General features: G+C 42.3%; 2 protein-coding genes across 6 annotated transcripts in view; both read left to right on the forward strand.

The window, feature by feature from the left end:
* The first annotated feature begins 408 nt into the window (after positions 1 to 408).
* LOC146375839 (neuronal calcium sensor 1) lies at positions 409 to 15,857 on the forward strand. 5 transcript variants are annotated; one of them, XM_084946415.1, is made up of 11 exons: positions 410 to 579; positions 664 to 786; positions 1,237 to 1,357; positions 2,387 to 2,529; positions 5,735 to 5,759; positions 10,977 to 11,115; positions 12,925 to 13,003; positions 13,189 to 13,277; positions 13,366 to 13,443; positions 14,021 to 14,128; positions 14,242 to 15,857. In XM_084946415.1, exons 4-10 carry the CDS (start codon positions 2,466 to 2,468, stop codon positions 14,117 to 14,119), a joined length of 573 nt encoding a protein of 190 aa, XP_084802541.1. In that variant the 5' UTR covers positions 410 to 579; positions 664 to 786; positions 1,237 to 1,357; positions 2,387 to 2,465; the 3' UTR covers positions 14,120 to 14,128; positions 14,242 to 15,857. The 5 variants fall into 5 exon arrangements, with proteins under 5 accessions (XP_084802542.1, XP_084802543.1, XP_084802541.1 ...); XM_084946416.1 differs by lacking the exon at positions 664 to 786 and having other exon boundaries at positions 409 to 579; positions 1,237 to 1,364; XM_084946417.1 differs by lacking the exon at positions 664 to 786 and having other exon boundaries at positions 409 to 579; positions 15,419 to 15,857.
* A 1,392-nt stretch (positions 15,858 to 17,249) lies between these two features.
* The window catches only part of hmcn2 (hemicentin 2), a 45,498-nt gene continuing 39,960 nt past the window's right edge, over positions 17,250 to 22,787 (forward strand). The window contains exons 1-4 of the mRNA XM_084946587.1: positions 17,250 to 17,769; positions 19,330 to 19,400; positions 19,792 to 19,950; positions 20,484 to 20,606. Of these exons, the coding sequence (XP_084802713.1) occupies positions 17,511 to 17,769; positions 19,330 to 19,400; positions 19,792 to 19,950; positions 20,484 to 20,606 (612 nt within the window). The 5' untranslated portion in view covers positions 17,250 to 17,510. The remainder of the gene's footprint in view (positions 17,770 to 19,329; positions 19,401 to 19,791; positions 19,951 to 20,483; positions 20,607 to 22,787) is intronic.

The following is a 22,787-nucleotide window of genomic DNA, read 5'->3' on the forward strand; positions in this document are numbered from 1 at the left end:
AAATGTAACTTAGTGCATTTTAATTCAACCCTTTGCCACAATTAATTTTTGTCCGTTTGAACAACAAACTCAGAATTCTCAAGTTACAAACACTAACTTTGAATCCAGTGCAGTGATTAGGCATTAAAAAGGGTAAGTGGCTAATTTGAGTGTTATAAAGACAAACCTCACCACCACTTTCAACCTTTTTTTTCTTTCTTTTTTTGTGTGTAAAACTGGGCAGGCAGACTGACCTGTAAACAACGTTACATATAATGTGAATGTGAGACGAAAAGTTAACCTCTCGCTATGTGCCCGGTGACACGTGTAAAGGTTCTTAAAGCACACAAAGAGTCAGTGTGTGTCCAGTGGTACCGCGACGTCAGTGTCTCTGGCACTGAGCTGAGTTGGTCGGGGCCATGCAGCAGAGGCAGCAACGTCACTCCCTGACGGCGGCATCAGAGCAGCACGGACGGCCATCCGCGCAGCAGCGAGTCGCTCACTCCGGAACTCGGCGAAGGAAGACGGCGTCGGACAGCGGCTTTCTGCTGTGGGGCAAATTATTTCTTTTCACCGCGACTTTCCGCTTTTGTGGCTGAGGTAACCAGAAGCCGCTTTATATGGGAACGTTTTTTTCTTTATTCATTTAAAGGTGTGTTTTCTGTTTTTTTCCTTGTCAACTAGCTACACGGAACAGCATGGGTACCAAACGTTTCGAGTACAATGACTAGCTTCCCGCACTGTAGCCATAAACTGAGGGTTGCTATGGTACTGCCAGGCAACATCCCACCTGCTGCTGCCGCGACTGTATGTATTTCTCGCTGCTGTCAATCAAAACACGTTGAAATTAATAAAAACAAAGCGCTTTTCGAGGGTTTTAACCAGGCTATACGTTTGTTGAGAATGTATGTATTTTAGTTGTGCTGTTTTGTCTTAGCCAGCTGTTTGAATCAGTCATTTCACAACGTGACTTCATTTTCTGCTCGTTTAGGCTGTGCTGATTTAACGCAGAATACTTTAATAGCAGCCTCTACAGTTAAATTGACAGCACTCTTCTAGCTGCATATTGTGTGATGCCTGCTGGCTACACTCAGCAGCTTAGGCAGTCACTACAAAGGTCGTCTTGTTTTGAGTGTTTTTCCAGTTAAGTGCCCATGTGTCTGTGGCTCTAGGTGACAGTCCAGTCCATTTCTCATGAAATACAGCACATGCCTGTCATTCCCTTTGTAACTGCTGTCTGTTTGTTTATTTTCATAGTGTCTGTGTAATATCCAGGACCAGAAGGCTTGAGCAAACACAAAATGGTGATTACCAGCGTGGCATCCCTCGCAAAGACATCGCTGGCCGTGGACGCAGAGTACAGATGTTTGCAGTGAAGGTGCATAGTGCGTACAGTAGTCTTCTAATTCTGTGGCTCAGACAGCTGCTGTGGTTAACCGTCAGTGCATGCCAACGCCCGGCCCACGGTACAAAGAAATTCCATTATCCCCATCTCTGTGACAGAGAGGAAGAAACCACCATGCCGTGTTGTCATGAGGCCAGAAAAGGAGGGAGAATTATGAGTCAGAATGGAGGAGAAAAAAAAAGAAAACTGTCACTCTTCAAATACACATCTAAACTTGGTAGACAGCTCACATGCTTATTTTAAGAGCAGCACCGGATCTCTTTTGTGCTGTTCAGTTGGCATCAGAGCTGTAGAACCATGAACAGACTTGGCGTCTTTCTGGTATCTTCTTTTTTTTCCCCCTAGAAATTATTACTGAAGCCTTTTAAAACTGTTTCTTTACACTGTGGTGTCTGTGTAAATTCCAAGGATTAGAGCTAACGTTTTAGAGCGAGCGCAAAGTGCAGCGGGGGGCATCCAAGTCGAGCTCTGTTCATTGTATTTTAGTTTACACACCTCCTTATCTCAGCTGTCAAGAGGGAGGACTCTTTTTCTACAGTAACTTACCCTGAGCAATAGAGATAGTGGTGGGAAAGGAGGGGTGGGAGGAGTGAGAAGAACAGAGAATGACTGTGAGGGAGCGAGCGTGCTTAACCCAGCCACTGAGTGACTCTTGTATCCAAGGACGAAGGTAGCAATGCATCCAAACGCCACTCTTCGCCCACGGGCTGCTGTGAAGAAATGAGGCGGACACATAGGCGCTCCGCAGCGCTCGTATAGACTCAACAGCCTGCTGGGTCCTCTTCACGTGGTCCCCTGGGGTTTGACTCGTCTGTGTGGAGTGCTGATGGCTGAGCAGATCATGACCGCAGCTAGAGTGATATATATACAGAACGATTAGCGTGAATGGGAGTGTTTTATTTCCTTTTCTGTCAAAGCAAACTCAAATAAAAGTGTCTTTCTCCTATCTCACCCGTGTCTTCTCACCTAAACTAGCCCCACTTCTCTTGCGTGTTTTGGCAGAGGAGCAGACTGGCGAGGACGTAGTAACAGGTGATACGTGCCAGCGTGGATTTGGGGGTGTCGAAGAGAGCTGAAGATCATGGGTAAATCCAACAGCAAGCTCAAGCCAGAGGTGGTAGAGGAGTTGACAAGGAAAACCTACTGTGAGTAACTGAAAGTGTGTTTGTTTTTTGCTTGTTCTTACAAAGAAAAACTTTGCAGAAACTTTTTCTGTGAGCTTGTCATAGCCTGTTGGCCTGAGGTTAAAGAACATACAGCTTGCAATAGGAATACATAATACAGAGTTTATTGCTGCGGTTTGCTAATCTCATTTTCCACCCACTGTGCACCACACAGGCTTAAGAGTAAATAACGCTGCCTGCTGGGATGCTTTGGGATGCTATACATTTTTCACCACTGACAGAGCAGATGTCAGTTGCGAATGATCTCCTCATTTGTTTCAAATTTCAGATTCTTGAATGTATCGCAGACTGCGATTAGCTAAGGCTGAGTAAAAAGTTGCAAGCGGGGGTCTTTAAGTTACGCTGAGGACATAGTAGAGTTTGTGGCAGCTGTAATGATAGCTTTTCTTTACCAATGAGAATGTGGTTTTATGTGCTGTGCTTGTAAACATGCTGTATGTTCTACTTCTAATGTGACAGACATTGATAAATTTAAACGTAGAAAGGGTAAATCAATTCACGCCGTGCTTGTGCCGCCACACTTATAAATTGCATTCCTGCATCAAGATCGATGGATGGGGTGGACTCACAGAAAGGGGACTGACCCTCCAATAAAGAACTGTAGCGAAGGTGCGACTTTGTAATTATATCTTCGATTGTTGTTCCCGTTGATGCATTAGGGTGCAAATTGACTGTATTTGTACCATCTTACCAGCCGTTGCTTATCAACGTCTGCTCAGCTATCACTTTGGATCACATTTCTAATTACCACCAGCAATGTCTGCTTGGTATCCACTATATTAACCACTTGTGTGTTATTTTTGGAGCACAGCATTGCTATTATTATTATTATTATTATTATTATTATTATTTGAGCACCGTGGTGTGCAGGTGTGGGTGGGAGTTGACATCCCCTGGCTGCTTAATGACAGTGTTATTTGTGTGGTGGGTCTCTCCACAGCAGAACCAAGGAAGGCTGTTGTAGCAGGAAATTGCTGTGGAGGAAGATTAGACTTCATGCTGGGCTGGACTGCTTGCTGCTGTCCCTTTCTCTCTCTCGCTCTCTCCCCCTGTCTGACTGGTTTTCTCATTCTCTCTTAACCTTTCACCCTGTCTCTTTTTTTTTTTTCCCCCTAACCGCCCTCTTTGAGCAGGGAATGGAATAGTATAATTAGGATCTTATCTGGTTAGCATCGCTGAGAGGGGCTCTGAGCTTTTCTCTCCCAGCGTGATCGTTCTCTTGTTGCTACTGTTGTTGCTTGACTTGAGACTATCGTTTCTGCTTTCCTTCATCCTGTTACCTCTTTCTCTTGCGCTCCCATGAGAAGCGTAGTCTGCCATTTTAGTCAATGCTTTCCTTTGGTCCTTGACAGATTGGGGACTCAGTAAATTTCCCTGTGCCCCTCTGTTTGTTTGTGTTTGTGTGTGTGTCTGGTAAAAGATGCAGGATGTTTTGCACAGAAAATAATGTGTGTTAAAAGGTAAACAGCAAGGCCAGAATTGAGGCCCATTTATTTACGAGGAATAAATGCTGACATCTGGATTTATTGTATTTTAGAAAATTTCTTATGAGCATATTTTTGGAATTTTTTTTTTTTTGTTATCGTCAGTAAAACACCTTCAGAGACAACAGTAGGCTGTGCAACAGCTCTCACTAATGAGTGATTTTTCTGGTCTTTAGTGGAAAACAGTAGGGAATAGTTACAAACTCGCTCCTCCCCATAAATGCTTCCCTGAATGACTGTTCTGCCATTACATGGAAGGACCAGCAATCCTATTAAAATGTCTGCAGGATGTAGCATAGGCCCATGTATCAGCATGAAGATTTTTTTTTTCTTTTTCTTTTTTTGAAGTGAAAAGAGACGATGACACTCATAGCGATGGAGGCACAAGCTGAATGTGTTCTAGCTAGACCCTGCAGGGCCAACGACTGAGTGGGCCCCGCACCCTCCTGCAACTGGCTGATTGCATTATTGCCCATTGCCGCTGACTGAGTTATGTAACACGGTTTTTTATTAAATCGCAGCCATGGTAAATTGCCTCAATTTCTGACTGCAGCAATGGCTTTTGAGGCCAATTTAATGCTAGCTTGGCTTGGCTAAAAGTAGTGAGATCGACCCTGTCATTTGCTGACCAGAAAATGGTCACAGGATGAGCTTCTCAGTTAAAATGCTGAGCAGAACAAATTGAGATGGAGATATATGCAGAGCTCCTTATCCGTAGTCCCTGTATTGTTTTGCTCTTGATCTGAGGTAGTCGCATTATCACAAACATTTGGTAAATATCATGTTTTGTGTTTCAGGTGTTTCTTTTCTTTTTTCCCAAATTTGTTGTGAAGGTTTTTTTTTTTTTTTTTTTTTTTATTTGTCTGTCTCCTACAATGCGAGACTGCTGGATAATGTAATTTTATATTTTTATTTTTTTTACAGGAGAATGTAGCCTCGCTTACTCAATGCTTTTTACCCTCTCTGTGTTTTACCTGGCTAGTAACCATGACTATGAGCTGCTCAAGGTTCAACATTACAGTAGATGAAATTAGTGATTAAGTTACTGTCGTTTTGTTGTCTTTAAAAGCCTTTTACTTTCCCCCGGGCCAAACAGAAGTGGTGGTAGACAGCATCTATTGTCAGCTTGCTGCTGCAGCAGCAGCAACATGAGTTCAGAGTGCCTCTCAAAAGACCACCTGGTTAAACTAATGCTATTGATTTCCAGCCCTTTTTTTTCATTAGTAATCCCAGGAGCCAAGAGGCTGAAAATTACTTTGGTTACTTGAGAGAAAGTAAAGAGACAAGGGAAAGGCATGTGGGAATGGTTGATTAGATACTGGCAGATAGTAGTGCTTGTGTGGGCATGATAACACATCCTGCCACATAAACAGTTCTTTTTCTTAAATCAGTGGCTGACCTTCATTCCCTCTGCTTTCCTCGTCTTTTTGTGGCTCTCTAGGGTTTACTCCCACTTGTCTACCGCTATACAGGATATACTAGAATTAATGAATTCTACTTTCAGCAAAACAAAAGCTGTATTCCAATAATTGCATGTTGAAACTTAATGTTTTTTTTTGTTGTTGTTGCATAAAACATGTTTGAAAGCCTAGTACCAATATGGTTGGCTACCAGGCTCCTCTATTGTGTCTGATATGCTAAGTTTTGCATCTAGCTAATGTCACTCTTTATTTCTCTTACAGTTACAGAGAAGGAGGTGCAGCAGTGGTAAGTGTGTGCATGCATTTTTAATGAGATTTTTTTTTTTCTTTGTTCATGTGGGGCTAGTCAAATATTAGCATTTAGCAGCGTCTTCAGTGACAAAGCTCGCTGGAGTTAGACGCTCCTTTCAGGTTTACTCCTTTGCATTAATCTGACAGCATCTGAATGTGCTGGTTTCATGTTTTTTATATAAAAGATACTGTGTCATTTTTAACACACCACAAATCCAAACTGCATGCTGTATTAACAGATTGGCAGGCACAAAATTTTGACTCAAAGTGTCTCTTCATGAATTGCTTGGCTCACTGATAGCATGGTTGTCTTTGGAGAATGCCTTTAATTGCAATAATGTGAGAAATAATAGCATCTTGCTGGCTGTGTTTCTAATTTACAAAAGGCATTTACATATGATGCACTCCTGATTTAGACCATCCGGTGGAGATCGCACTCTCTATCTCTCTCAGCCTTTGTGCGAGGGGCAGTGACGTGCAGCATACACAAACGGAAAAATACACACTCGAGAAAGATATTTACAAATGCGGTCACACTCAATTAGAATCGATGTTGAGAGCTGTCGTCGTCATGAGTGAAACAATTCTTTGGCACGTAAAGTGAAAGGTGTGCATCACGATCAGGTAAACACAGTGACTTTGACAGATTGACGAGGTCAGCATCGTTACATGTCCCAGGTCTCAAAAGGGTCAGGAAGTTTTACATTGACCCAGCTGGAAAACCCCCTTTTCGATGTATCCCTTCTCAGGATTCGTTTTCTTGAGTCAGCAAACAGTGTTGTTGGTTTGATAGTCGATTTGGAGCCATCTCCCTCACACTTCCTTGAAGACGGATGAGTTCTGAAAATAGAATGACTTTGAAGCCTAACTGAGACAGAATGACTTTGAAGGCTGATAATACTGATACAAACATTTCCATGATGCATTCCTCCACAACCTTTTTGCTCTGTTTGCAAAAGGGATGTCTGATAACAGAGGAATGGCAGGGGTGCAAGGTTGTTTCACTTTCAGGCAGTCATGACTACTTGGCCACAAAACCTACACAAGGTTGCTCATTAGTAATCCTTCCTGTCAGATTCTGTTCCTATTAGTCACTGTGACCTGAGCCAAGATGGGCTCATAGAGGTCTAGCCTTTGTCTGATCCCCGTCTGTGTTAACAGCGTTAAAACATGCACGTCAATGTGTCAAAACGAAGCAAATTCATAAAACAAAGACAGTTTAAGCCAGGATATTGCATAAAAGTGGGCCTGGAGCAATCTGTTTTTATTGTTAAGGTGTGAATTTATGGATCTTTTTGTGAAGGGACAATTTGACAGCCTCTGGCAGATGGATAAGAAACAATGCTTTCTTCATTAGCGGAGATGATTCAAGCGTGAGCACAGTCATCTCTTTTGTTTGCACGGGTGGTGCAATTGGGCTATTATTTCTTTGAAAATCCAAATCAAAGTAGACCATAAATCAGAAGAAAGAGCTCCGTAATGAAGTGATGACTCTTCAATGTTCACATTTTAGTTCTCCTCCTTTTGGCGTTTGCATTTCATGACCTAATTCCACATGCGTGAAAAGATCTTTGCCTTTAGAACTAGTTGCTCTTCATGTTTCCTGTTGGGGAGTTTTTTGCAGGGGGAAAGGGAGCCACAGCACATAGCAGTAGTACAGCAGCATTAGATATCACTGGACATTGGCAGGTCCAGAGCCTTCGAGCTGGCCTGTCTCTAGGGCTGCCTGAGTGCACTGGGGCGGAAACCCTCCCCTCCCCAAACCTCCACCCCGCCGGCTGTGCAGCCAGCTAGCTCGCCATTGCTCTCGCTGTCTTTCACAGGAAAGTTTGCACGAGCCCTCACTTGAAGATCAGTAGCAATCAACACGGCTGAGTGTGAGGGATGAGAGGGAATTTTACCAGGGGGAATGCCAGATGGCGTGTAATTAGAGCACAAGCACAGACACAGAAGAATTAGCAGGGTTAGATAAATGCCTGTGTTGTGCATTAAATTTATTCTCCTTTCTAATTCTCCTCTAAGGGAACATCATTAGTATGCCCGCGGCCTACCTGAAATCAATAACTAAATGCCATAGCTCAGTGATGTTCCCTGCCAGCTAGGCAGGAGCAAAAGAAACATCCTGCACAGTACCAAGCCACCGTGGTAGATGCCAAAGAACGCAACCAGTGCCAGAAAATAAATATCTTATCTTCATCCCAGCACCCGAGAGTAGTCTGATCCACAATGTCACATCCCCACAAGTACAGCGCGTAGTTGCACTATTACACCGCTTCAAGTACAGGCTGAACGTGTGTGTGTGTCTTAGCACTAATGTCACAAGTAGGATCTCTTGTACATGACGTGTTCTTGGCAAATGAAAGTGATTCGTATTATGAGCAGCTGACACTGCAAACATGTTTACAAGTTGGTGCAGTGCTTACTGTATCCACTGTATCTACAGTTTGTGAGTGTACACTGCATATGTAAATTAGCTGTTGTATAGTTGATGTGTTTCCCAAAGTTTGGGATGCTGTGCAAAATGTCAGTAAAGGTGCACTACACTGTTTAAACCCTGCTTTTTATGGAAATTGTGCAAAGACAGCGTATCAAGTTGTTTTATGATTTTTTTATTTTTTTTTTAAATTTGATGCTAGCAAAATGTTTAACAAAAAAGGGGCAGGCTTAGTAGTCTGACTTATTCTTGCCGTTGTTCTTTTAATGTTACAGTTAAGTGGCTGTCTGGTTGATGCACAATTGATTGCACTTGAAATAAATAGTTCATTATTTAAATATTCAGCTATTAAAACTGAAACACTGTGGAGCTGTAATAATAATAATCATAAGATGAAATGCACTACTGCGTCATTAGAGCGCTTTTATTTTATCATGTGTAAGAAATTATTTTATAATTGTTGGCCTGTTGCCATTAACTGCTTAAAGGTCACTGGATTAGTTTTGCATACAAGTATATTTACAGGTCTAAGGAAATACTACTATAGACACAGTTCTCACATTTTGAAACCTTGAAAATGTTGTAGATGTGCTAAATTACTGGAAGATGCTTTTCTAAGATGGTAATTCCTTATGAGTTGCAAAAAGGGGGGGGGATCCTTATTTACGCAGCACTGAGGTGCTCAAGTGATTTTAGCATTGCATTAAAAAAAGATTGAGTTCCTCTGAAAGAGGAAAAAATTTAAAAACTGTTCAAAATTAAAGCAGCCGAGTCCGCCCTATCCTTTTATCCATTTCCCATAATGCAACAGAAAATCACCTTCCATTAGACTGCACTTGCATCTTAAATGCTTTCTCCTCTTAAATGCCATACCTCCTGCTTGCAACACAGGCTTTTTGTTAAATTGTAAGGCTCGAGCTAAAGTCGAGAAAACCCAAACTACATCAACAGTCACTCAATTTTTTTTTCTATAAAGTTCCTTTTAAACCACAGAAGATTTGCTTTCACAGCCCGAGAAATGCTCCTGATAGGTGAACTGAGCCTTTGTGTGTAAAATTGATGGGTTGCCCTTCTAAAGGCCTTCTTTTTGCCATGCATAATGGCTCAAAATGCAAAGCAACAAAGTGTCTGGACAACATAATTTTTGCTGATCTTCATCTCAGTGAATTTATTTATCCTCTGGACAGAGAAGGATATAAAACAGCCTTTTTGCCACGATTCTCAACACATTTCCAAACTGTGATTTTTGCCATGCAGTGTCTTGTTACTTATTAGAAAACAGATGCCAGCGCATCTTTAAGCGCATGCATCAATATAGGAGTGCTAATTTATTTTTGCTTGTTTGCGATGAGCTAAAATTTGCTGATATTTGACCCTCCTGATCTGGCATTATTAAAAAAAGAGCAAACTAGATATGATATTGACAGAATAAAAATATTTATTTTAGATGTGATTTGATGAATTCATATTTTCTCTCACTGTGGGTGTACCTATGATACAGTCTTCAGTGCCTGAAAGCAGTAAATGGAGAATATGAATGCAAATGTACTAGTTTTTGTACTTGTAATGTTCTGTGCTTGAACATGAGCACCGTATGTACAGTATGGTAGAGCACATTTCATTGTCTTCAGTCTTTTCTTTGATATTCCCCCGTCAAGCATTAAAAATGACAAAAGAATTCAGGTGAAATAGGTTGGCTGTGGATTACGATATGCATTGTGCGTTCGGTTCTTTGAATACCAATTAGGTTATAGCCTGCATAGTTAAGCTAGGCTTTCTTTTTTTTCCCCTGCATGTATCGCCTGATAATTCATATATGAGAATTTTGTGGTTCTGCTCGCTTCTCGCTTTTCTTCTCGCTGAACTTTTTCCCAGCTGCTCCTCAAAGCTCCTTGCCTATTTCTTTGACTGTAAGGAGCTGGCTTCATTATCTCCCGGGCAGATTAAAAGTAAAAGAGTTTAAGAGGAGTGAGGAGTCAGAGTGTGAGTGGAAAAGATCACCCCTGGCCTTCATTCTTCATCAGAACACGCTTTCTCTGGCCTTAATTATAGCCCAGTCTTATTAAGAACAGCCAGAGCTTAAGCAGAGACGAAGACGCAGTGCTCCCTTGTGTGAACTTGTGTCATTTTTGCTGTTGATTAAGAGGAAAAGCTTTTTGCAATGCTTTTTATAACTAGAGTGTTATTATTTCCCTGTCATGTCCTCCTCCTCCTACTATTCATCTAAGATTTATTTTTGTAAAGACTAAATCTCGCTTACTTGCTCCCTAACCTGTTCCTGTGTGGTTAGACTCTGTCGATGCAGACTTCCCTTATGAAGACATACAAGAAAACTGCCTACCTTTGAGTGATTGCGCTTGAAATTGCTTATGAAATGCTTCTATATTTAGGCTAATAGAGATGTTAAGTTGCTCTCCAGATATGGTATTTCCAGAGGGCAAGAGGAAGCTCTCAGACTTATCTATCAGCCACGCATATTATCAAAAGAGGAGCAGAGAGTAATTTGATTAGAGTTAACCACCCTGGGCTTGCTATTGGATTAAGGCAATCGTCTTATCTGTGAATGAGACAAATAGCTTTGCACTTTACCTTTTTGATCTAGCGCACTCTTTCAGACTGAATCAGTAATGCCTATGGTAAGAGTGAGGAGGTGACTTCAGTCTACTGCTGCTGTCCGTTCTAGTCTTGATTATGAATTCTCGTTTCGTATGGTTGCATTGCATAAGGCTGTATTACTTTTTAAAATCATCTCACAGTGCGCTCTGTTTTTCTTTTTAGGTACAAAGGTTTCATCAAAGATTGCCCGAGTGGGCAGTTGGATGCTGTGGGTTTCCAGAAGATATACAAGCAGTTTTTCCCTTTTGGAGATCCCACAAAGTTTGCCTCGTTTGTCTTCAATGTGTTTGATGAAAATAAGGTTTGTAAACAAATTCACGTGTTTTATTAGCCTTTTAGGGAGCGTAGGGAAATATTAAAATACCCTTGCTAGTTCACAGTAATATGATCATTTGGGGCTGGCATTGCCGTTAGATAAAAGGAGTCTGAGGAGAGGGCTAATCTGGAGGTTTTTGTTCAGATCATGTCAGTTTGTGAGAACAGCATCTCTTTCTTTGTGAACATCTAGGGACTACTGAGCAGAATAAAAGAGAAGCGTTGTAATCTTTTTCATTTTAATTATTATTCCAGTGCCATTATTGTTGTATTTTTCCCCCTTAGAGCTGTAGTCTCTCACATCCGTATACACACAGTTTTTGAATGAGAGCTGTTTGTTTTGGGCATTGTCATAAAAATTATAGGCAAAAATGTAATTAACTATTTCCCCATTGGGACGTGTACATTACCTACAACTGAAGAATCTAGCAGTGCCAGTGCAGATATTCTTTCTGTAATGCACACTGATTGCTCACATTGTGTATTTCTGGCAACATTAGCACAAAAAGAACCTGGATATATTTTACACTTAAAGATATTATATTACACTAGGTACCCCTTCTTTTTGCTCAAAAAGGAGCAACGAGCTGCAGTGGAGTCTTCGTGTCTACAATAACCTATAATTGTAACCCAGAGAATGTGCTGTTCTCTTTATGGGGTGAGGGTGGGAGGATGTATTGGCAAAGCCAACAAGATAGATACATTTTTCTGAAGTAATCCACCTCACTGTAGCTGTACATGATCATTGTGATTGTGTTTGGGGACACAAACTGAAGAAGAGCAGCTCGCAGGAAGCTGCTGAGCCCCCCGGAGGTGTATTGACTTGAGTTAAGAGGCTTTGTGTCAGGAAGATCACACAATCCCCTTCATCTGATGTTTATCTGTGACCTTCATTAGCATTACGCACCCCGTAGTTAGAGAATGCATTGATCCTAGCAGTTTTTGGGACTTGTGCGATCTGCAACACATGACTTTAGCATTTTCTGTCTAGTCAGCTGTCTGGTAGAGATAGCATTAGCTGACCCTGAGGGGCACGAAAACACCAGGCTTTTTTTTCCCTGCTTTAAAGAATACTGTGGCTAAACTTGCAGTGGGCAGCTGACTTAGCAGAATGTAGGAAGACGACAGACTCCGTCAGCTGCTTGAAACAGGAAGTCATAACATGATGGATTGGTTTGAATTAATGGCGTCTGAGAAACTTTGAGTTGTGTTTTTATGATTTAGAATCAGGTCAGTAGACCACTCTTTGATGCACAAAGTGTGGATTTAAAAGTGTAATTCGTCTTTTTTTTTTTTGTGTGTGTGTTTTTTTTTTTTTTTTTTTTCTTGTTTGTTTGGGGGTTTTTTGGGGGTTTTTTTTGTCACATTTTAACAACACTTAGAGAAAACTAAATTTCAGAGTGGAACAGTTCCTACCCCGTTGGACAGAATGATCACTCGCGTCCATTCGTGATGTGAAATGACTGGAAAATGCGAGGCGTCTTTGCTCCCCGTATGTTGTGGTCGTATGTTTGCCTGCTGTAATTTTTAGACTTTGAGCCAGTAGCATTCTTCTTACTAATGACCAGAGGTGACATATTTCTACCTCAGGAGAGAGCCAGGTGCGAGGCAAAAAATAGCATCTGACTTGGAGCAAACGTCTGGCCCCATTTTCAGAAGAATCCAGCAAGGACATCATGAAAAGGACAGAGTTTGTGAAAGTACAGCCACTGCAAGTGTGAAGTGAGAGCCTCGTCTTGTCTCTGGGCCATTTCTCTTCACTCTCTTTCTCTCCCCTCTCTCGGTCGCTCTGCAGGATGGACGCATCGAGTTCTCCGAGTTCATCCAGGCCTTGTCAGTGACTTCCCGGGGGACTCTAGATGAAAAGCTGCGATGTAAGAAGATGGAATCTCTTCTCTTGTTGTTAATATTTAAATGACAGGAGTACAGACTTCTAGAGAGAAAAACGGCAAATAAAACCTTGACTTACTTTTTAAACCTGTGACAAAGTGTGACGATATTTATCCTCCTTTTTCACCCACATGAAGCCCACATATTTTAACTTCTTGTCTTTGTACAGGGGCTTTTAAATTATATGATCTCGACAATGATGGCTACATAACCCGAGACGAGATGTTGAACATTGTAGATGCCATATATCAGATGGTGGTAAGTTTTCCCAAACATTAGAGATCTAATCCTGACTCGTTTTAATGCAAACACCATATGAAGCATTATGATGTTGCTGATGTCGTAGGGGAACACTGTGGAGTTGCCTGAGGAAGAAAACACACCAGAGAAGCGTGTGGACCGCATTTTTGCAATGATGGATAAGGTCAGTGTTTGAGTACTAGAGATGTAAATAGTGATAGAGCAATATCTGATATTCATTGAGACTGACATTGATATAGTCATGAGTTTAACTTTAATAGGGCTTTCGTCTACCTTTGTTGCCACCCTCGGGGCTTTGATATGGATGCTGTTAAGTTTAGAGCTGTTAGCTGTATTCGTCACAGTGTCACTAACACCGCCTGCAGTCTATAAACATCATATATATATATATTCTCCTCCACCTTTAGCGCTCAGTGCTGGTGCCCGCTCTGTCAGCTCCAAGAATCTACTCAGCTTTAGTGAAAGATGAGACGCAGCCTGCATGGGCGTGTTTGTCAGCTCACTACTGCCAAGATCAGCCCATAGGAGTAACTGTGCAGCACAGCAGCACTTAGTGATTTGTATTAGCTGAGAGTGGCGACTGTCCAAGTGCACTGAACCAAACATCAGTCCCAATAGCGTAGAATAGGGGCAACATGACATGGCCTGAGATGCTTTTTTGCCCCCTGCTGGAAGGTGTGTGTAAAAGCATCACAGGGCTTCAGCTTGATATATTTTTCTGTTTTTGTGTCGTGTTGCAGAATGCAGACGGGAAGCTGACTCTGCAGGAGTTTCAGGAAGGATCAAAGGCAGATCCCTCTATTGTTCAGGCATTGTCACTCTATGATGGACTTGTGTAGGAATGTAAGGTGAGTGGGGTATTAATCAGCTGCTACCTGCATACCTACCCGCATGGGTGATTTTTCAGTTCCCGGTCATGCTTCAGCCTCACAGTAATGCTGTGTAATTCCTATTTCTTCAGAGCAAAGAATACAGAAAGGAACTTCAGTCTGCGGGTTGAAACCAAAGTGAAGAAGCCACTTTCTGCTCTTGAGTTTGTTCTTATGAATTATTCATCTGGCTCATTTGTTTACTGGCAATCAAATATTCTTGCAGCGCTGAATGAAGAGCGAGACGGGGCCTCCTCTCACTGGCTAATGTAATGCACTGGCTGCTGCCAATTGTTGCTGACATCCTGCTCAGCGTTTTGTCAACTGTGAAGTGAGCTTGTGAAGACTTTTTTTTTTTTTTTTGTAGTAACACAGCAGCTCTGTTAGTGATTACCCAGCATGCTCTGAACACAACCAGGTATCATAACTCAACTGCTCCATTCACATCCCTCTTACACCTCAGATGGATCCCACTCAGCTTCCCCCCACTGCCCGTTACACACCAGTGCAGCACCATCACACCAATAATGGGAGGAAGCCACATTTTAACTCGATCACCCAGAAGCAGATTGCAAACTTTTCTACTCCCTAGTATCTGCCCATCTGCGTTTCCAATAGCGGACTGTGAACAAATATATCGTCTGATGTGATAGCGAATCCAAACCTGTCTGCAAAACCCTCCGTCGTTTGTGTGTGCTTCTGCAGCTACGCAGCATCGCATCACACCCTTGAGTAACTGTGGACTTTGGAGTATTGTGTAGTCCGAGGTACTGAATTCCTGTGGAGATGTTCATGTGCATCTTGTTCACATGCTGTAAAGCGGCAGATGCAAAGTGAACTGCTCACTCAGAGGAACTGTGCTGCTGCTTCATCACCACACAGAGATACTCTAAACCACAGGAGAATCTGTTGGGGGGGAAGAAAGTGTTACTTTTGTGATAATGTGAACACTAACTTAAAGATACAAAGCAGTATAGTGTGTATTATATAATGTAAATATAATGGTAATTTATTTTCTGCTTTTTTTTTTTTTTTTGCTGCATTTATGGGAATTTCCTCATAAATATGGAATGAAGTTTTATTTTTAAATCAAAGGTTGTTGAAATGTATTGCACTGTATTTTTCATTATTGTTGCCCGATTCTCATTTTTGTCACGCCCCGAGGTTTCCTTTTCTCGAGAGAGCAGGGTTTTTGTTTTGTTTTTTCATGTGAGGAGGAATTTTGAAGTAGCACAGAGTTTTCTATGGATTATTTTGCTGTGTTTGCAGCCCGTGCATCCCATCGTGGTTCAGTCTCCCTGCTGTTGTTCGCGCTGCTGCAGAGATGCCCCCGCCTTTCGAATGGCCCGGCCGAGCAGCCCAACCCGGTTCTCACAGCAGCCGAATTGAAGCTCAGTATTTCTTTGGAGAGCACCCTCAGCAACACAAAGCCGTGGTCACTGAGAGGCACAAACAGACATCATTTCTGACTGTGAAGCTTTTGTGAGCTCTGTGGTTGCAGTTGTCTGCTTGGTATTTGTTCTGTGAGAGACCTGCGCATGTATTGATGCCTTTTTTTTTTTTCTCCATTGGATTGTTTTATTTTGAGCATTAAGATGTTTTTCAGCTTCACTGATTTTTATGCCTTATGCAAATTTACTAAATTCTAAATGTCATTTTCCTGTTGATTGACAGTATAAGAGCACAGAATAAAATGCATTTAAGTGGCTATCTTTTCTATTACTGTATCCTTAGTTTGTAATGGATAGAACTTTCATTTTTTTAATATATATATATATATATATATATATATATATATATATATATATATATATATATATATATATATATATATATATATATATATATATATATATATATATATATATATATATATATATATAAAACAGCTTTTAATAACTTTAAGGGGCTGCTTTGTAGAATGACTGTTGCTCATGTGTTTATTTGTAATATTGTAAACTTTACAAATCTTAATCAACTCTCAAGAAGTAACTCAAGTTTGCACAGACCCTGATGCTTTGTGATTAAAATGTAATTTATTATCAGTCCAGTTTTGCACTGCTGTACCACTGTTAAGGGAAGGTGTCATGTCAAGCTTTAGTGCCTGTAATGCTTTATAACACAGAATCTAACATGCCAGCTTGCTCTGTGGTATAAGCCTGCACTGTGTAGTTATGTGATGAACAATGAAGTGCATAAAACTCTGACATCTTGGCATTGATGGGTTTAATGGGTGGGGCTCGTGTCTTTTAAAGTTGCTGGGCTCTCCGGGCCTGCTCAGACCCGCTTTCTTTCTTTTCTTGTCTCTTATTCCCCCCCTTTTCATGAAGGACAGATGCAGGTGTATTCAAGAGGAGGAAGGGTCTGGGGCCTTGACCTGAAACTGTTTATTTACGGGTTTTTTTTTATTCAGCATAAGTTTCAAATGTAGCATGTGTAACTTAAGTGCAGTAAAACACGAGTGTGTTTTCATGTGAACAATCAGTTTCTTGTCTTAAAAGAAATGTTCTGCTTTTATGCAGCTTACTTTGGAATTAGCTGACATATTTGCGTTTGTAAGATCTGGGGGTGGGTGGTGGCTTCCTCTGTGAGGTCTGATCACATTAAACAAGATATATCATAGCTGGGCACCAAGTCCACGAGGATAACATTTTTAATGATCAATAACATTTCAGCCACATCAGCAGAAAAGAAGCACAGTGACATTGCTCTTCATTCATATGCCAAGGAGATATTTGTCAGCGTGGGCTATGTATAAAATTAGGTTGGTGTCAGCTGAATATAAACTATGGCTATTTATAAAAACCAGGCTGTTACTGAGACAATGTTCTCGACACGTCCAAAATACAGACGCCAGGCCACGCTGGTAACACGGGGAAAGCTGTTAAAAAGTGCGTCTCCAGGGGCCCACCGCCACTGTAGAGAAAAATAAACTGACGGGAAATGTTGAATAGGGTCAAAGAAGCCTGGAAGTCACAGTGGGGTCGAGTTACACACACACACACTTTCACACAAACACACGAAGGAAAGGAGAAAAAAACAGGTTGGGTCCCGGGAACTTTTTAATACCCATCTCCGCCCCCGTTTGAAGCGTCAGAGCACCAGCTCTCCTGGGGCTCTCCAACGCAGAGCCAGTCCACATGCTCCTCCAAACTTTACGCACGGATGTACTCCCGTGGAAGTATTCAGCACTGGATTTTGAAGTGTTTCAGCTGAGCCGCGTTGTTCTAAATCTACTAGAAGCAGTGCCAGAGTCATTTGGGCGGCTTCGAAATCAAAACTTTTTAAAACTTTGTGATACTTTTTTTTTAAAATATATGACTCGCCTTATTCCAAAAGACAGATGCAGTAAATTTGGAAAATGGCCGGTGCCTTATTAAAGTGCTTAGTCTTGGCGCTCTCAGTATGCGCGCACAGACTTTTGGCAGACCCCCGCGTTGAGACGGGTGATGAATCCGATGACAGCGCCTCGACCCTGGCCTTTGTGTTCGATGTTACCGGCTCCATGTACGACGATCTGAAACAGGTGATAGAGGGCGCCTCACGGATCCTGGAGAAGACGCTCAGCCGAAGGACCAGACCCATTAAAAACTTTGTCCTGGTCCCCTTCCACGACCCAGGTACTTTTTCTACCTTTAACACAAGTTTGTTCTTTAACTAAAGAGCCACAACTTAAGAAACTTTTTTTTCGTGAAAGTGGATGTATGGAATGCGTATGTTTGTTAATTCATGAATATGATTATAATTTATTGGAGCATTGACTTCAAAGGAAAAGACTTTCTTGCATTACTACAAAGAGAGCGTGGTATTTTTATAGTTTCCGCGCCTTGCACTGATTTGCTATTTATATCTGCCATTTACACACTTATACTTGCAACGCATCTCAGAACGTGTAGCAGTTTGTGCTGCTGCATAGGGGCTTCAGTGGAAGCCCACTTGTAGAGAGAAGTGAAACTGATGCAAGACGTCAAGCGGGGGGGGGGGATATGTGAGCTCACAGTGGGTCTTGGGGACAGGTAAGGCTCTTCATCCCAGTCCAGCATCTTCCTTTCTATACGGGAAAGCTGCAGCTTGAAAATAAGAGTGCTCCAATGGGGGGAGGGTGTTTGTGCGCTGATGGGAAGCATATGCTGTCTGCTTGTGTGTAATTACCCCAATCGCCACCCCACACTCACCCCACCCCACTCCTGTCTCTCCTCCCTCTTCTGCCTCGCAGCCCCCCCACTGGCCAGCCGGGGGGGAGTTGTGGGGGTTGCCTACCCTAACGCCACACATTTTGTCTGTGTTTAATGCGCCTATGCCCTTGGGGACCTTGTAAACTTCCAAGATCCCAGAGAAGCCCTCTGTGGCTGACGAAGAGGCGTGACAGCGCCGTCGGTGTTTCCTCTCAGGCACTCTTGAGAGGTCGACAAGCACTTGAAAGCAGCTGGAGAAAACACCAAGAATGAATTAGAAATGTCATGGCCCTGACACATGTCTGCAAACTCTGTATCATTAGTCTCACAAAGATACTTCAAAATTATATTTGACAGTTGGAATAAAGAGCAATGACACACCAAAATCATGAGGTATACAAGACTGGATGAGGGTCTTTTTCTGTAATAACTGTAATGAAGTGCTCGTGTTTATGGAGGGCAGCAACACAATGCATTCCCTCTGCACTGGTTAATGTTTACTGTTCTGTAGTTTGGCCCCAGAAGACATCCAAATAAGTGTCAGGCCCTGACAGGCTTTTATCCATCATGCTTGGGTCTGGAAAATGATTATTCTGTCATCGTGCAAACTGTCGCCAGATTTTTAGTGATTTGTGTAAAACAAAATGTTACGCTGTAATTTTGTCAGCACGGCCTCTCTTGTGCCCTGTGATGTGTGATTGATATTCATGTGGTGCACAAAGGCTGTGGGGCATCATTCTGGCCTTGATAAAATGTGCTTTGGCTTAATAGGGTTTTTGATGCTGTGTGCTTTTCCTCTGCTCATAAGGGCAAAGCTGCTAAGAGGAAACAAACAAACGCTCTCCCTTCTAAAGATTCCAGACCATAGGCGTTTTGTGGTTGCAATGATTATCCTGTTCTGTATAGGCATACACTCTTCAGAAATCAGAACAGAACCGGCTGACTGGGTTTGATTTTCTTCACAGAAAGGTTTTTTTTTCCTGATGTATATTTTTAATCTGACAGATATCGGCCCCGTGTCCATCACCACCGACCCAAAGAAGTTCCAGCAGGATCTGCAAGAGCTGTTTGTCCAGGTTCAGACACAGATTACATAAATTAATAATTTTGTACGACTGAAACCTGTAGATTATGGTGAACAGTATGTGGATTGCCAGCCTCTAAAACTGTAATCATGATAAGCAGCACATCTGTTGAATTAAGAACCCAAGATTGTACTGAATTGAACAGTTGTTCAAATGTTTACTCATATAAGGCACATCGTTTATGGGACTGGTTCTTTCTTCTTTCAAAAGTAAATTATTGCTGCTTTCATGGGTAGTGATTTAAACGTATTTAAGAAACATTTGATGTGTCTCTCCACAAAATGGATGTGTTCAACAACACGATATCTGAATGAACATTTAAAAAATATAAATATATGATTTTTTTCTGGAGTTTTTAAGCAAATGTGATTCTATCACACAGGGTGGAGGCGACTGCCCTGAAATGAGTATCGGAGCCATAAAGAAAGCACTGGAGGTTTCCCTGCCTGGATCCTTTATCTATGTGTTTACTGATGCCAGGGCCAAAGACTACCGCCTGAAGAGAGATGTTCTGCAACTGGTGCAACTCCGTCAATCACAGGTACAAGGCAGGAAATTTAAACAGGCCTCTTATACATCAGGACAAAACTGATACATACTTAATCAGTCCAATGTGTGCTCTTTATTCAATGTCAAATATCCAATAGATGCAGGCTCCTCTTTGATCAAATCTATGGTATGTAAACTGATTAAAAGAAAATAAAAACATGCCCACAAGCATCTCATTTGTATTCACTGGTGCTGAATACTTCCATAATGATCAAGATGCCATTTAACCGATGTTATCTGGAACACTGTTGAACCTACAAACACGAGCCCCATCCCACACTGTCTTTAGAGTCTCTGCATTTATTGCACGTTGTCACAAAAGGGATACAACAGCAATGCTGTAAAAAAAAACATCTGCATTCCAAAGAAGTTCCCGGGATCAGCTGAGTGCAGGAAAGTTGCTCCATCTCAGCCCCTACATGATGCATGACAATGAGCATTTGGAGCAAAGTGAAAGCGACTCAGCAGAAAGCAAACACTCAACAAATGTAATCCTCTTAACTCCTCTGTCCTCTTCGTTCCCAGGTAGTATTTGTGTTGACCGGGGACTGTGGCGACCGCTCTCAGCCTGGTTACAGGGCGTACGAGGAGATCGCCGCCACCTCCTCTGGGCAAATCTTTCACTTGGATAAGCAGCAGGTCAACGAGGTGAGAGCAAGGCAGAGTAAACGTGCGCTCTGACAACTGGCCACCGAACCCCCATTAAGCCCTTACACATAATGAATTAGCCCCTAAATTGGAACTCTCTAGTGTATTTGAATATGAAAGGGGTGATATTTTCTAATAACAGAGGAGAGCAGGAGCAGAACAACATCAACTCCCATTTGACCCACCGATAATAGATGATAATGAGGAATTCATTTAGCCTAATCAAATGATTCCAGTGCTGATATTAAACTTCCTGGTCATACGATACGGGCCGGTGGTTCCTTTATATCGGAAGCAGCATGTAACAGGAGCCGAGTCTCAGAAGCCAAAGACAGCGGGGCTCACTTCCCAAGCAGACGTAAAAGAAGCCAGAGTTTCCTCTGGAAGAGACACTGGTATCCTACATGTCAACACAGGAGATGGCTGGGCAGCGCTGAGCTGGAGCCAACAGCTCTGCACACTGGTGGCCCACTGAACCTCTGAACTCAGATGTGTTTGTGTGGGTCTTTGTGTGTGTGTGTGTGTGTGTGTGTGTGGGGTGGGGGTGGGGGGGGGGTGTCTGTTTCCTGTCAAGTCATGCTTGCATATAGCTAGACATACAATGCCTGTGTGTGTGTGTGTGTGTGTGTGTGTGTGGCAGCTCGTTTCATTATCACTCCATAATCCTACCAGCTGTTTAAGGAGTGCTTAAAAGTCATTTTAGTGTTGTCGAATTAAGGGAACAGGGGACCAAATGTAGTCTAGACCTTATACCTCAACACCAGATGGCTTTGTGCTAATGTAGCCCTATTATTTTGAACATAGTCTTTGTGTACATTTTCATATAAACAGGCTTTTTTTCCCGTCTTGGATTTACGCTGTCTGTCAGTCGCTTCTCTTTTTTTAACCTGTATGATTTTTTTAGGTCCTGGGTGGCATGCTTTTACCAAATTAATGCAAATCCTTTAATCCCTTAAAAATCCTCAGAAGTAGTACAAATCTAACCAAAATATTCGCCATTAATAGCAGTTTAATAATGTGCAGCCAAATGAAATATACAGTGTCTTTTTGTGGTCTCCAGGGGGGCCAGCGCAGAGAAAACAGACTGCTTATTTTACTCTCTAATCCCAGGATGTGATCTTTCATGGTTTCGCTTCTTCCAACACAGCTGCCCAGTGGAATTGGCTCCAGGTCCTCGCACAACAGTTTATTGTCAGCTCTGTGTAACGCGCTCTTTACGCGCTTTAAATTTTGATTGGTTATGATCAGTGAGTGAAAATGGTAACACGGAGCACAGGCAATGAGAACCGCTGTCTTTAAAGTGTTGAACATTTAAAAATATCTGCGTTCTTCCAGTTGATGCTGCCCTAAAGTGCTGAAGAACAATGAGGAATGTGATGTTTTACTGGGTGATGTGATGTTCGCTCAAAGAAAGACCTGAGATTTATTAGTTTTGTGTTTCTAGTTGGTGCATACATGGATAACTCGAGCACCTTGATGAGTTGTTTATAAGATTAGCCTCGGGGTCTTTTCTGATTATGGGTGCTGCAGCGAGTTAAGGGAAATTGCAATGGTAATGGTTGCCAGGCATAAAATCTAGGTAACTTTTACCCACAGTCCGGCTAAACAAAAGCACTGCTTATCGTGTAGCTGAGCCTCTCTATGTGGTAACTCCCACTCAGAAGGAGCAGGGGATCTGTCTGGGTCTCGTTTACTTTAATAACCTTGATTTGGAGCGGGCCATCTTCATGCAAATATCCGGTAAATGCTGTGTTTATACCTGCGTAAAGACAGAGCTGACCTCTAGCCCGCTGGGAGGTCTGGAGGCAAGCTGTTCTACCTTACAGTGGCGCGGTCACGCATTTTCTTCTTCAGGTAATGTACCTGAATCGATGTGGGGAATACACCATCACCCCAGCTTTAGGTAACACTTCTTCTCTGCCCCATCTGTCATGCTTCTATGAATAGCAGCAGGGGGTCTTTCCTGTTACAGCCCTGTAAGCCTGATCATCTGAGACATGCTGGATGAGGTTTCACGGGGACTTAAGGTCCTTTGCATTCCCAGTGGTAGAGCCAGGGAGAGGCAACGGCGCTCGGCTCTTCTAGACCCTGCAGGCCAGCCCAGACAGGGAACTGGCCCCACCTCTGGGCTCTTCTTCTCTTTCATCTGAGGTCCGAGGGCAGAGAAATGCCCACTCCTCT

The sequence above is a fragment of the Perissodus microlepis genome, chromosome 12, assembly GCF_051167445.1.
Source record: "Perissodus microlepis isolate ML-2025 ecotype Zambia chromosome 12, ASM5116744v1, whole genome shotgun sequence".
Lineage (NCBI taxonomy): Eukaryota > Metazoa > Chordata > Actinopteri > Cichliformes > Cichlidae > Perissodus > Perissodus microlepis.